Source organism: Taudactylus pleione, unplaced genomic scaffold, assembly GCF_031769625.1.
Source record: "Taudactylus pleione unplaced genomic scaffold, aTauple2 ptg000372l, whole genome shotgun sequence".
NCBI classification, from domain to species: Eukaryota; Metazoa; Chordata; class Amphibia; order Anura; family Myobatrachidae; genus Taudactylus; species Taudactylus pleione.
The window spans coordinates 1,964,810-1,979,631 of NW_028284773.1; the positions used below are offsets into that span (position 1 = coordinate 1,964,810).

Here is a 14,822-nt window from a genome sequence, read left to right on the forward strand (position 1 = left end):
GGTCAAAACGGCGTTTAATGGGAGTGCATAATTAGTAAAGGAGCGTCATCGACCATGTCACTTGGTTGTCTTTTAGCCTGAACTGCTCGTAGTGATTGCGGGAAGTATATCCTACCACAAGCACTGCAAGCAGTTCAGATGCCTTTCGATGTTCCCGATTAATCTAATAAATAACGGAGATGACGTGTGATGCGAACAGCAAAGGGGCGTCTTTACAAAATAGCGAGCACATTTTTCGGACGCTCGCTCAGACATAGAGGCGTCAACACACCGCAAAGAGCGAACGCTCAATTTAAATATCCGGCCCCTTTTTAAGAACGAGCGTCCGCAAATAGCGTCCGGGTCTGAATCAGGCCCTGAGTACGCTTTAATTTTTACGTTCCACAAGCACTCGTTGGCTTGGTACATGTCCAGGAATCCTGTCCAGTACTCGCAGTTTCCAGTCATGTCTGAAATAATAAAAAAGAGAAAGACGCATTCAAATTCAATCTAAATAAAAAAAGTTATTTGTTCTTCAATTTTATATACTGATTTTGAAAAATATGGCCCTAAAACTGTAGTGTCCCCTTATGCAGAGCCCCCATATATGCTGTGCCCCCTTATGCAGAGCCCCCATAAATGCTGTGCCCCTTATGCTGTGTCCCATTATGCAGAGCCCCCATATATGCTGTGCCCCTTATGCAGTGCCCTCTTATGCAGTGTCCCCATTTATGCAGAGCCCCTATATGCAGAGCCCCTATATATGCTGTGTCCCATTATGCAGAGCCCCATATATGCTGTGTCCCTTATGCTGAGCCCCCTTATGCAGAGCCCCCATATATGATGTGCCCCTTATGCTGTGCCCCCTTAAGCAGAGTCCCCATTAATGCTGTGTTCCCTTATGCAGAGTCCCGATTTATGCTGTGCCCCTTATGCAGAGCCCCCTTTAATGCTGTGCCCCCTGCTGTCTGCCCCCTTATTTCAAGGCCCTTTATGCTGTGCCTGACATTCTGTAAAACCCCCAATATGTGCACACTTATGCCTGCCCCCGATGTCCTGGTGGCCCCCAGCCCCCGATTGGCTGTGCTGCGCCCCACTGATATGCTGCTTGCCCCCAGACCCCAATTGCCTTTGCTGCCCCCGCCCCGCTGGGCCCTGTTGGACCCCTATGCAGTGCACACAACATTGGTGGCCAGCGGTGGCTGAAAAAAAAACCTTACCTTTTTGCAAGTGGAAAGAGGTTCCTACTGAGCTGCAAAGGGTTGCTCATGTCGGCGTTGCGTCCTTCAGAAATTTGCTGCCGGGGAGTGTCCAGGGAGTGGCTAACTTGGTATTTATCATTCGTTGTTGATTGTTTTATTGTTCAATGCGAACGATATGAATGATAAAACAATCAACGGTGAACAAAATCTACCAAATCTGACTGCAAACACAGTCGATGTCAGATATTGGTATCTGACATGTGGGCACGCGCATCGTTCGTCGATGCGTGCCCAACATGTCAACGACATGAACGATTTTTACAATCGTTATAGTTCATATCTGACAACAAATCTGACCGTGTGTATGCACCATAAGACTGATGTTTTTAAAGTTTCCTGCTCATCTGGTAAGAGGAAAAAAATAAACAATGTATTGCTATTGTTGCTAGCTTCATCAAAACTCTTTTAGTTTCATTTCCTCACAGCTTCTTAGTCAGAGGACTGTGAGCCATAAGGAGAACGTACAGCACAGTACACCGAGTAACTGCTGAACATGGATCAGTGGACATGGAAAACGATGTTTGAAAATGAATTAGACAATCATGGAGTACCCCGTGTGTGGAGTTTTGTTGTGGAGGATAAACTTCACTCAAAGCAGGGTCATTTGCAGTACACACAGGGCACCTTTGCGAGGTAAGAGAAGAGTCTCAGGTAATGGGGCTTACATAATAAAAAGCCTTGTTTAGCATTCAAGAATAACTTGTTTCCATAATGAAGAATGTCGGATTTCTTTTTTTTTCATTTGCACCGTGTTGTACTTTAATCAGTACTGTGTATTAAGCTTTTAGTACATCCTTGGTTCATACATGGTATATTACACTCTTTCTCGCCATGCAATTTTACCATATTGTCTAGTAATAATTATGCCACTGTAATCAATATAGTAAGGTACAATGTCCGCACCAGTCCTTTGGTTGCAGAATTTATTAGTGGCTGTGTTGCTGCCACTAGCAGATACGGGGAGACTAGGGTCCCCCTTTGGGTGTGTAGGTAACTCTTGTGTGCAACTTTACTAGTTATTTATAGTAACCAGATGAAAGGTCCTTAGTTATAAATTTTTTTCTTTCCAATAGGACTTGCTATGTTCACAGAGTAGAAAAGTCTTTCAAACTTATTTTTGCTTTAATAGTTTAAAATGTTTATGAACAGACAATATAAAACAGTTTCCATTAATATTGTAGTGTTAAAATAGAACTTCATGGGTTAATGGCTAGTTACAATAATTACTACTGTAAGTTGTATAAAGCACAACCATATTAACCCTTGCAGAATTGGAAAGGTTATTACAGGTTGAGTCTTCCTTATCCAAAATGCTTGGGACCAGGGGTATTTTGGATTATGGAATATTCCGTATTTTGGAATATTTGCATTCAATAATGAAATAACTTGGGAATGGGACACAAATATACATACAGAATGCATTTATGTGTTATATACACCATATACACACAGCCTGCAGGTAATTTTATACAATATTTTCAATAATTTTGTGGCTCAAACAAAGTTTGTGTACATACATGAAATTCATTTATGTTTCATATACACCCTATACACACAGCTGGTAGGTCTTTTTATTATTATTACCAGTTATTTATATAGCGCACACATATTCTGCAGTGCTGTACAGAGAATATTAGGCCATTCGCATCAGTCCCTGCCCCAGTGGAGCTTACAATCTATACTCCCTACCACATGTACACACACACACACACTAGGGTTAATTTGTGTTGGGAGCCAATTAACCTACTAGTATATTTTTGGAGTGTGGGAGGAAACCGGAGTACCTGGAGGAAACCCACGAAAGCACAGGGACAATATACAAACTCCACACGGGTAGGGCTGTGATGGGAATTGAACCCATGACCTCAGTGCTGTAACGCTAACCATTACGCTGTCTGTGCATTTTAGACATTTTTTTTTATAATTTGTGCCTTAGACAAAGTTTGTGTACATTGAACCATCAACAATCAAAGGTTTCATTATCTCAGTCATGCCCAAAAAAATCCGTATTTCGGAATATTCCGTATTTTGGAATATTTGGATATGGGAGACTCAAACTGTATTAGATATTTTAAAGTCATACTGTAGTATACTTTGGTGAGCAGAAGCATATAAGAATGTCACACACAGACTCAGTACAGTCATGTTAGACCTTTGTGCAGTATAATCCTCATCAGGTCATGTTTACAAAACTAGCTATAATGTAATTGTTTTACATGTTAAGTACTCAGATTCATTAAATATGAAGTAATAAAAAACACTGGATAAGAAAAACAAGTGACATTGCCATCCAATATAGAAAATAAGTGAATTTGTTCTGTTCTTAAAAAAAATAAAAAACATTTCCAGGTTCGCATATTTAGGAGTATATTTACTAAAGTGCGGGTTTTTAGAAGTGGAGTTGTTGCCCATTGCAACCAATAATATTCTAGCTATTATCTTCTAGAAGGTGCTAGATAAATGATACATAGAATCTGATTGGTTGGCAACAACTCCGCTTCTAAAAACCTGCACTTTACTAAATATGCCCCTTACAGAGACAAGTCTTTAAATTTTGGACTGTCCTGGGAATTATTAATAATTTGCAATCTAGTTATTATTCAAACACCAAAGAGACCTCCGCAGAGTGAACAGGCACAATTATATTGAAGGCTTCAAGACAAGAATCGTGTCATGTTTTGTCATATTAGGAGCCACACAGTCAGTGGCAGAACTCCCAGAGACAATGGAGTCATTTGCCGCCGGGCACCAGCCCTGAAGGGGGCACCTGGCTCCATTGTCACCCAGAGCTGCATGGAGAAGGAGCGCCGCATAGGGGGACCACTACTTGAGGCACTGCATAGGGGAACCATTACTGGGGGGCACTACATAGGTGGGCACTGCATACGGGGACCACTACTGGGGGCATTATATAAAAGGAACTGCATAGGGGGGCGACGGCAGCTGGGTGTAACGCTTGGCGCTGGGGAAGTGGAAACTCTGGGTCCGGGTTGCGGGAGGAAACGAAGGCGAGGGGCCTGGATATATGTTCTCCTCATCCACAGCTCTCGAGTGTTGACGAGACCTGGGCAATGGTGCGGAGTCTAACCCACAGGATGGTGTTCGCCAGTGACCCCTCCAATCGGGATTTGGGCTTAGCTGCACCCTGGGAGCAGGTCGCGGTCCCTTGACCAGGTACCCGAGCTCAGTGGGAATTGGAGACACAAATAACCATGGCCCTAATAAGAGATGCCTAAGATTTAAGGCACTGTGGAGTGATCCACAAACAACGTAAAGAAGTCTGGCAATACTGTAGCACCTGGTTCACTAGTGACACGTTTAGCACACAGGCATATATGGTAATTCACTGTTGTATGAAGTTCACTAGAGACACGTTTAGCACACAGGCAGATGGTAATTCACTGTTGCACAAGGTTCACTAGAGACACGTTTAGCACACAGGCAGATGGTAATACACTGTTGCAAGAAGTTCACTAGAGACACGTTTAGCACACAGGCAGATGGCAACTCACTGTTGCACAGGGATCACAGTAATGTCTTGGCACACAGGCAGAGATGGAACACACTGTAGAGGAAATAGAACGCCAGGAACCTGAACCGGGAACCCCGATTCCAGACACCGGACCGCCCGCAGTCCCCTACGCACGGGGAAATGCTCAGCGTCATCTCAGCCGCCGCGCCAGCTGCCCGACCGCCCGGGAGATCAAAGGAAGCCGGCAAGGAGGTAAGGCCGCGCTGATCCCCGGCAGAGCCCTGACAGTACCCCCCCTTTCAGGGGGGGCACCGAACACCCCATAGGCTTATTTGGAAATTTCCTATGGAAGTCTCGGACCAACCGTGGAGCATGCACATCGGAAGCCTTGACCCAAGCCCTTTCTTCGGGACCATAGCCCCTCCAATCGATGAGGTATTGAAGAGTATTAAACTTAATGCGTGAATCCAAGATCTTCTCCACTTCAAACTCAGTACCCTGTAAAGTCTGTACTTGAGGCAATTTGGGAGGAACAATTTGAAATCGATTGAGCACCAGAGGACGTAAAAGAGAAATATGGAATGTATTGCAGATTTTCATTTGTGGAGGAAGTTCCAACTTATATACTACTGGATTGATTATCTTAATGATGCGATAGGGCCAATAAAGCGTGGAGCAAGTTTCATCGTGGGTACCTTCAAACGAATGTTCTTGGAAGATAACCAAACCCTATCCCCAACTTTTAAAAAGGGAACAGCCAAACGTTTCCTATCGGCAAATCTCTTATAATTCTTTGAGGATTGTACCAAGGAATGGTGAATTTTATTCTACAGGGTTGAAAATGACTCAATCTCCTTGACTGCTGCCGGAACTTCTACCGCTGGAAGATGTTCGAAGTCAGGGACTTGGGGATGTCTACCGAAGACAGTGAAGAAGGGTGTGGACTTGGATGACGAATGATACTTAAAATTGTGAGAAAATTCTGCCCATGGTAGAAGGTCCACCCAATCATCCTGAGAAGATGATACAAAAAGCCTGATGAAGGTCTCAAGTTCTTGATTAACCCTTTCGGTTTGACCATTCGTCTGAGGGTGGTATGCTGAAGAAAATTTTAATTTAACTCCACATGTATTGCACAGGGCTCTCCAAAATTTGGCCATAAATTGGACTCCACGATCAGAGATTATCTCCTTAGGGAGACCGTGTAATCTGAAGATATCCCGGATGAATATTTTAGCCAATTGAGGAGCCGATGGAAGACCAACCAGAGGAACAAAATGTGCCATTTTTGAGAAGCGATCCACGACCACCCATACCGTATTGTGTCCCTTGCATCGAGGTAGCTCGGAAATGAAGTCCATAGAGATATGAGTCCATGGGGCAACTGGAACCGGTAATGGGCGTAATGGACCCATCACCCTCCTGCGAGGTGTCTTATGCTGCACACATTTAATACAGGACAGGACAAATTCTCTGACATCTCCCTTCATGGTGGGCCACCAGTAGGAACGTAGTAGGAATTGATAAGTTTTAGTGATTCCTGTATGACCAGCAAATAACGAAGCGTGAGCCCATATCAACAGTTTTTTACGTAAACTGGGAATAAGAAAAAATTTTCCCGGAGGCGGAGAGGATATCTGTGTAGGAGCGAAAACAATTGGATCAAGAATTGGACGTATCTGCGGATGGTCCTCTTCCTCTACCATAGTCATAAAAGAACGGGAGAGAGCATCCGCTTTTTTGTTTAAAATGCCTGGGCAAAATTGAAGCCTTAGATTGAACCTGGAAAAAAAAAGAGACCATCGGGCCTGCCTGGCATTCAATCTATGAGCAGTTTGTAGATAAGTTAGGTTCTTATGGTCTGTAATGACCGTAACTGGAAATCTAGCTCCTTCCAGAAGATAACGCCATTTCTCTAGTGCCAAGCGTATAGCTAATAGTTCCTGATCTCCAATAATATAATTTTTCTCTGCGGGAGAGAATTTCCGGAGAAGAATCCGCAGGGGTGGATCTTCCCATCTTCAGCGATCTGAGACAATACGGCCCCAATTCCAACAGAGGATGCGTCCACTTCTACCGTAAATGGTTGATCCAGCTGAGGCTGGTGGAGAATTGGGGCTGTGGAAAATGCAATTTTTAATTTTTTAAAAGCTTGTATTGCTGGATCAGGCCAAGAGGATGGGCTGGCTCCCTTCCTTGTGAGAGAAGTGATAGGAGAGACCAATGTGGAGAAATGTGGAATGAACCTCCTATAATAATTTGTAAAACCCAAGAAACGTTGAGTAGCTTTCAACGAAGTAGGCTGAGGCCAGTCGGCAATAGCTTTCAGTTTATCAGGGTCCATTTGAAGAATTTTTCCAGAGATAATATGCCCCAGGAAGGGTACCGAGGTCTGATTAAAGAGGCATTTTGACAACTTTCCAAAGAGACGATGATTTCGGAGACGAGACAACACTTCTAGTACATGCCGATGATGGTCTTGTAAGTTTGCAGAAAAAATTAAAATATCATCGAGATAAACTACCACAAATTTATAGAGAATGTCCCGAAAAATCTCGTTGATGTAGCCTTGAAATACAGCTGGCGCGTTACAGAGTCCAAAAGGCATTACCAGGTACTCGAAGTGTCCATCCCTAGTATTAAAAGTGGTTTTCCACTCATCCCCTGCCTTTATCCGAATTAAATTGTAGGCCCCGCGTAAGTCTAGTTTGGTGAAAAACTGAGCTCCTCGGACCTTGTCGAAAAGTTCGGAAATTAGGGGTAGTGCATACCGATTCTTTATCGTAATTTGGTTTAGGCCCCGATAATCTATACAAGGGCGGAGCCCTCCGTCCTTTTTCCCTATGAAGAAGAACCCTGCTCCAGCAGGAGAGGATGACGGCCGGATAAATCCTTTAGCGAGGTTGTCCTTAATGTACTCTGCCATAGCGTTAGTCTCAGGAACAGATAATGGATAAACACGGCCACGAGGAGGGGTCTTCCCCGGAAGCAGGTCAATAGCACAAACCCATGGTCGATGCGGAGGGAGTTTATCTGCCGCTTGTTCGCAGAATACATCAGCAAAATCCTGGTAGGGCTCTGGTAAATTGGACTGAGAGGGACCCACAGAGATAGAGGGTGGAGAGAACATCTCGGATGGACAGGTAACTGTGGTTAACTTACGCAAAGGAACCACCTTGGTCAAACACTTCTGTAAACAACTTGATCCCCAGGACAAAATTTGTATCTTATTCCAATTGAACACAGGGTTGTGCTTTTTTAACCACGGTAGCCCCAACACCAGCTCGTAGGGAGACTTAGGTAACACAAATAATTCCAGCCATTCCTGATGAAGACATCCAATCTTGATGGATACTGGATGGGAGAGAGAAGAAAGAGATTCTACTAGCACTGTTTTACCATCTAAGCCGGAGAGTACTAGTTTATTGGGTAATGGAACGACAGGAATACCTAGAGTCCGAACGAGAGTATCTGAAATGAAATTGCCTGCCGCTCCGGAATCAATTAGAGCTTTAACCCTCTTTGTCCTGGACCCATGGGAAAGCGACACTGGTAGAAGACTGTCTGTTATTTGGGATGACTTGGACATAACCCCTAACTGAATGCTCCCTACTTCAGTCAGGGTCTCGCATTTCCCGCAAGCAGAGGACAATTCTCCAAATGTGGTCGGGAGAAGCAGAATAAATACATAATTTATTTTGGAAATGCCTGTTGCGTTCTACAGCTGTAAGCTTGGACTTATTGACCTGCATGGGTTCTTCTTCACTACTAGGAGAGAGAGAAGACTGGTTCACAGGAGGAGTACGGACCTGAAAGCGTTCCCCCCTGCCTCTACTAGCCCAGCGTTCCCGATGGCGAAGGTCGATCTTGATGCAGAGGGAGATAACATCAGCAAAGGACTCCGGTAAATCTCTGGAGGCCAACTCGTCCTTCATCCTTTCTGATAGTCCATGGAGGAAGGATGCCTTGATAGCTTCCTCGTTCCACTTTAGCTAGGATGCCAGGGTTTGAAACTGAACTACATACTGACCAACAGATCGGGTCCCCTGGCGCACACGAAGCAAATCGGATGAGGCTGAAGCGGAGCGGCCTGGTTCGTCAAAAATCCTTTTAAATGCTGAAACAAATCCTTCATAATTTGACACAATGGGGTCAGCTCGTTCCCACAGGGGAGAGACCCAGTCCAGAGCAGCCCCGGTCAACAGGGAAATAACATACGCCACCTTTGCTCGAGAGGTGGGGAAATTCTGGGGGAGACAATCAAATTGGATCTCGCATTGGTTAATAAACCCTCGGCACCACCAGGGATTACCATCAAATCTCTCTGGGGTTGCCAACTGGAGACAAGATTTAGATCCCGAAGCCCCTTGAGGCAAACCCGGTGGAGGGGGTGCAGCGGCTGCAGCTGGTGGAACCAGGAGAATAGATGCCAATGTAGTTTGGATCGAGACTAGCTGTCTAGAGAGCTCCTGCAGGTACCGGGCCACTTGCTGTTGGGCTGCCTCCTGGTTATCCATCCGAGAGGCCAGGTCCTGAAGGGACCCTGTACCTTGGGACCCAGCCGCTTCCATTGTGCGGCCTGAACAAACTGTCACGCTTGGCACTGGGGAAGTGGAAACTCTGGGTCCGGGTTGCGGGAGGAAACGAAGGTGAGGGGCCTGGATATATGTTCTCCTCATCCACAGCTTTCGAGTGTTGACGAGACCTGGGCAATGGTGCGGAGTCTAACCCACAGGATGGTGTTCGCCAGTGACCCCTCCAATCGGGATTTGGGCTTAGCTGCACCCTGTGAGCAGGTCGCGGTCCCTTGACCAGGTACCCGAGCTCAGTGGGAATTGGAGACACAAATAACCGTGGCCCTAATAAGAGATGCCTAAGATTTAAGGCACTGTGGAGTGATCCACAAACAACGTAAAGAAGTCTGGCAATACTGTAGCACAAAGTTCACTAGTGACACGTTTAGCACACAGGCAGATATGGTAATTCACTGTTGTATGAAGTTCACTAGAGGCTCGTTTAGCACACAGGCAGATGTAATTAACTGTTGCACCTGGTTCACTAGAGACTTGTTTAGCACACAGGCAGATGGTAATACACTGGGGCTGGCATAGGTGCTGGAGGGGTGGTATATTTTAATTTGGGGGGTGGCACCAACATTTATCTTGCCTCCGGGCACCTGGGATGAAGTTACGCCACTGCACACAGTAGCATAGCAGAAGTTGTTAATTGGTGTCACTATGAAATAAATGAACAATGTTTAAAGAAGGAATACATACGAATTACCGTTGGACTTGTGTCAAATCCCAACAGCAGCAGGCCAACACGGCTGAAAATCCTGATCGTACCCAGGTGTGTATCAACTAACCTAATCTAACCCCCCTAACCCTCCTTAGGGGTGCCTAACCCTAACCTTCCCCCAGTGCCTAACCCTAATCCCCCCTCTAAGTGCCTAAACCTAACCCCACCTTCACTGCCTGCTAAACCTAAGTCCCCCGGGGGGGTGCCTAACCCTAAGTCCCCCACGGGGGTGCCTAACCCTCCCTCCCCCTAGCCTAACCCTAACCTCCCGGGGGGATGCCTAACCCTAAGTCCCCCCTGGGAGCCCTAAACCTAACCCTCCCCCCTCGCGGCTGTCCACAGCGGCGCCTGGCATCACTTCGATCGGGATGCCAGGCGCCGGTCTCCCGGCGCCAGTACAATGACAGGCGTAATTAGAATTAGACGCCTGTCATTTAACCCTCGCCGGGATAAAGCAGTCGGGAAGCCGGCTCTCGGGTTTACATCCGCCGGCTTCCCGATTGCATACCTTAAAGAACTACAGTATGAATTATGCAATAAAGTACACTAAATAATCTGAGTGAAAAATTTTAATTAAAGCAAAATGTGACACAAAATAATACATTTAAGCAAATTAACTGATGATATTTTAGATATGCTAAGGGGGAATTCAATTAGCAACAAGAATCCACAAAACACTCACATCTTACAAGCTTTTACAGGTTAAGCTAGGAACAGGAGAAATAAGCAAACAAATAAAAGTCTAAGAGCAATGTGTGCAAATGCTAGGATCTTAGGAAATAAAATCCCTGAACTAATTGCAATAATGACAAGGGATGATCTGGATATTGTGGCTATTATGAAGTCATGGTGCAATGAGAATCATGACTGGGACATAGCTATACCAGGATATACTTTATTTAGGAAGGACAGAATGGGAAGAATAGGCGGAGGAGTTGCAATGTATATCAAGGAAAGCATAAATACTACGTTAATACATAGTATTGAAGAAAAAAACGAGTCCCTTTGGGTGACTATAGAAACAGAGGAGAAAGTGATTCTTTGTATTGGGGTGATCTACAGACTACCAGGTCAGAAAGAGGAACTGGACAATAAACTACTGCAGGACATCACTAAAATGGCATTAAAAGGAGAGGTTATACTCATGGGAGATTTTAGTCTACCCGATATAAACTGGGAGGTGTCTGTGGCAAATTCCACTAGAAGTAGGGACATCCCGAATTCATTGCAGGGAGCCTCCCTCCAGCAATTGGTGAGGGAGCCCACTCAGAGAGACGCAATATTAGACTTAATACTTACAAATGGAGACAGAATATCTGATGTAAAAGTGGGTGAGAACCTGGGATCCAGTGATCATCAAGCAGTATGGTTCAGAATAAAGACAGATACTGTCTCACCCCATACAAAAACAAAGGTGTTAGATTTTAGGAAGGCTGATTTTGCAGGGATGGGAAGATGTTTTAGCGAATCTTTGGCAGAGTGGAGGAACTTGAAATGAGTGCAGGTGAGGTGGGAAAATTTAAAAAGTGCAATATTAAAGGCAACAGACCTTTGTATCAAAAGGGTTAGGAAAACCACAAGGAAAAGGAACCCAGTGTGGTTTGGGAAAGAGGTAGCAAGTATTGTGAATGCAAAAGAGATGGGCTTTAATACATACAAGCAGATGCAAAATAAAGAAGACAAAGAGGAGCATCTTGTAAAACAGAAGGAGACTAAGAAAGTAATCAGATTAGCCTCCCATCAGAGGTGGTAGAGGCTAAGACAGTAGAGCAATTTAAACTTGCATGGGATAGACCTAAGGATATCCTCCAGAAGAAGTAAGGATCAATAAGGGTTGAGGTAATAATATGTTTAAAAATGGGGCAGACTAGATGGGCCAAGTGGTTCTTATCTGCCGTCAAATTCTATGTTTAAGCTATTCAATTTCCAATAATATAATAAAACTTAGAGTTGAATTTAATTAAAAATTAATAACTAATAAGTTTTAAAATACATTTTTAAAAGCAAACCTGTAGTAAATTGGTACAATATATAGATAAAATAAACATGCTAATTATAAATGTATAATTCGATAAATAAATCTAAATTAAAGTCTGAACTGGTGTGTATCTTCCACATGATGCTCAGGGGGACAACGTGGCATAGCTGGACCCTATAGCAATATTTAAGGGAAGCTCCAGAGATGATTGTTCGTCCTGTCCCAAGGCCCCAGCTATACTCTTCTGTGCATGCATGCTGTCAGTGCATAATTAGTGTAGCCTGGCTTGAGCCTTCAATGCACATATGGGGCCCTATTTTCTACAATCCACATTTGGAATGCAGATTGTAGTGTGATATTACTGACTGAATTCGCATTGCAATTCAGGCAATATCACAGGGATTTATTAAAAATCTCTTGCAGGGACAGAGCTTGCGATAAAGCTCTGTCCCTGCGAATCCCCTCCACAGCCCTATCATTGTATTTTTCTGAAAAAATAGAGTGACAAGGTGCCGCTGCCTGTTAGAGCAGAGCAGGAGTCAGGGAACCGGGGCAAAACCTGGATAACGCCATCTTCAGGGGGCTTTATTATCACATGGCTTCCCCCTGTATTTTTTCACATTTTATTTTTAGTAAATCTCAGGCAGATCACATTTCCCATTACAATTATGGGAAATGTGATCTGCTTACTAAAAATATTTGATAATTAGGGCTTGGAGTAGAATTTTACAAATTCCACTCCAATTGCCCTTTAGTACATTTAGGTGAAACTAAAATAACGTGAAAAAGGTGTGAAAACACCCTTTTCCACTTTATTTTAGCAAAAATAATGTTAATAAAAAGAGCCCTCTGTCATCTGTTTATTTGTTCAGAAGAGACCCTCACTCTACTATTGAGAATGCGCAGGGTTAGGGACTCTTGCTGTAAGATATGAAACTGTAAACCTGTGGTACTGTTTGGTCTGAAGTGTATGACTCTATTCTGTAGAATTATTACTAACAAAACAATCAGTGTCGGAGTGCGGCATGAAGGGCCCACCAAGGAATGTAATGGTAGGGTCCAAACTTAAGAGATGTGGCCAGCCAGCAGAAGGGGTGTAGCCAGCCACCACAGAGATATGCCCAGACATTAGAAAGGACATGCAAAGAACAGGGCACCTTAATAAAAGTAGGGACACGGGTGTGTCAGGACCGTCCACTTTGATTGACAGGAGGGCTAATCTTGGTGTAGTTTCCATAGAAACAAACAAAGCACCAAAATTCACCCATAATCATGCTCCAGGAAGTTACTGACCCCTAGAGGAGGGGGTGGGCAGTGGGGCCCACCTTAGATTTCCTCAGATCACTTGTGGGCCAGTCTGACCATGAAAACAGTTATTGGTTTATTCAGCATATAGCACATTTGATGAATTTAGATTGGTCGTGAAAATATCTCTGGTCATTAAAGGTTAATTATCCACTATAGTAAAAGCAGAATGAAATTAGCTGGAAAATATAATTTTATATTTAATACATCTAGTTATTTTTATATTTCAGCTTCCAGTGCTCATGTTGTAAACGGAAGTGGAACTCAGCACAGGTGCATATTCTGTTCCGGATAAAAGGGGACAGATATTCTAGACATGGCATGGTGATAATGCGGATCTTTAGGCAAAAATGTAGGAGGTGTACATCTGCTGTGTTGGAAAATGCAAAGATAACTGAAGAGAACATTAAATGGGTCATCAGCAATCTGGTCAGCAGAATCCAAAGAATGGTCTATAAGAAGAACAATGTAAATGCATTCTTATCACCTGTGGTTTACAGTAATCATGTAGAGGGGCCTCATGATAAGAAGCATTGTGAGGCTTGTAGGGAGAGAGTCTGTCCATGGAAAGCAGTGGAAGGTGACACAAGGGGAAACGCAGTGAAAATTGACATGAGAGAATATGTCATTCGGCCACCATTTGCTCCCCAACCCCAAATAGGGCAAACAAAAGGAATTCAAGAAATTTATGATAACTCTTGGGCAACATACAGTGCTCCAATACTTGCTATCATTTTCATTATAATTTATTCTCTTATTGGCTATTGGGTTTTAAAAAATTATTGGTGAATTAATGCAAAAGGGAAACAATAATAGTCATACCTGTCCCTTCAAAGCTTAATTGTATTATCATTCCTGTCTATCCTTTTAAACATCTATTTGAATTACACAATGGTAAAACTGCAGCTATAGACAGACAGATACTAGCTACACATATCTTATTGGTGGGAGGGATTGGCTCTGTGCTCAGTCCAGTCACAGCACTAATTAGAGATAGGCCAGTGGAGATAGAGTAAACACTCTGAGGATGAGCTTGACTCATATGCAGCAACATTTATGCTCCAAAATGACGAATGGATAAGTGCATATTTACTTGCATATACTCTGAGGCATCTCATGATGTGTTCAGCTCTGCACCAGTAATAAGTGCTCCAGGTTTACGTCACACGTACATAACATATACTGTACTTACAGCTAAAGCTAACCCAGAACATACAGGTTTATATAGTGAAAACTATGCTTGTTTGCAAATGTACACTGCAGGTATGCAGCTTCTCAGAATGAAGATTGCTTGCAACTAAGAAAGTACCCCTCACATCAGATTCTACATGAATACAAAATTGTCACATTCTCATAAGAAACAGTGCTGGTTGATTTGGAACATGCTTATTAATATTGTATTATGTATAAATTGATTGTCTATGTATTGGCCATTTTCTGTGATTTTGAACCAATAAACACTTGGCACTGCATTGTTTAGACTTTATTAGGTATAAGTACACTGTGCACACTCTGCAGACATCACACT

At 43.7% G+C, this 14,822-nt stretch overlaps 1 protein-coding gene across 1 annotated transcript; it reads left to right on the plus strand.

Annotated features, from left to right (window-relative positions):
* Window positions 1-1,734: 1,734 nt before the first annotated feature.
* On the plus strand, window positions 1,735-14,083 carry LOC148508240 (receptor-transporting protein 3-like). Its single transcript, XM_088444698.1, has 2 exons — window positions 1,735-1,874; window positions 13,525-14,083. Exons 1-2 carry the CDS (start codon window positions 1,735-1,737, stop codon window positions 14,081-14,083), a joined length of 699 nt encoding a protein of 232 aa, XP_088300824.1.
* The last annotated feature ends 739 nt before the right edge of the window (window positions 14,084-14,822 follow it).

Coding starts and splice junctions, on each gene's coding strand:
- LOC148508240 (XM_088444698.1), top strand. CDS start 1,735: ATGGATCAGTGGACATGGAAAACGATGTTTGAAAATGAATTAGACAAT. Junction 1,875..13,524: donor ACACAGGGCACCTTTGCGAG/GTAAGAGAAGAG, acceptor TTTATATTTCAG/CTTCCAGTGCTCATGTTGTA.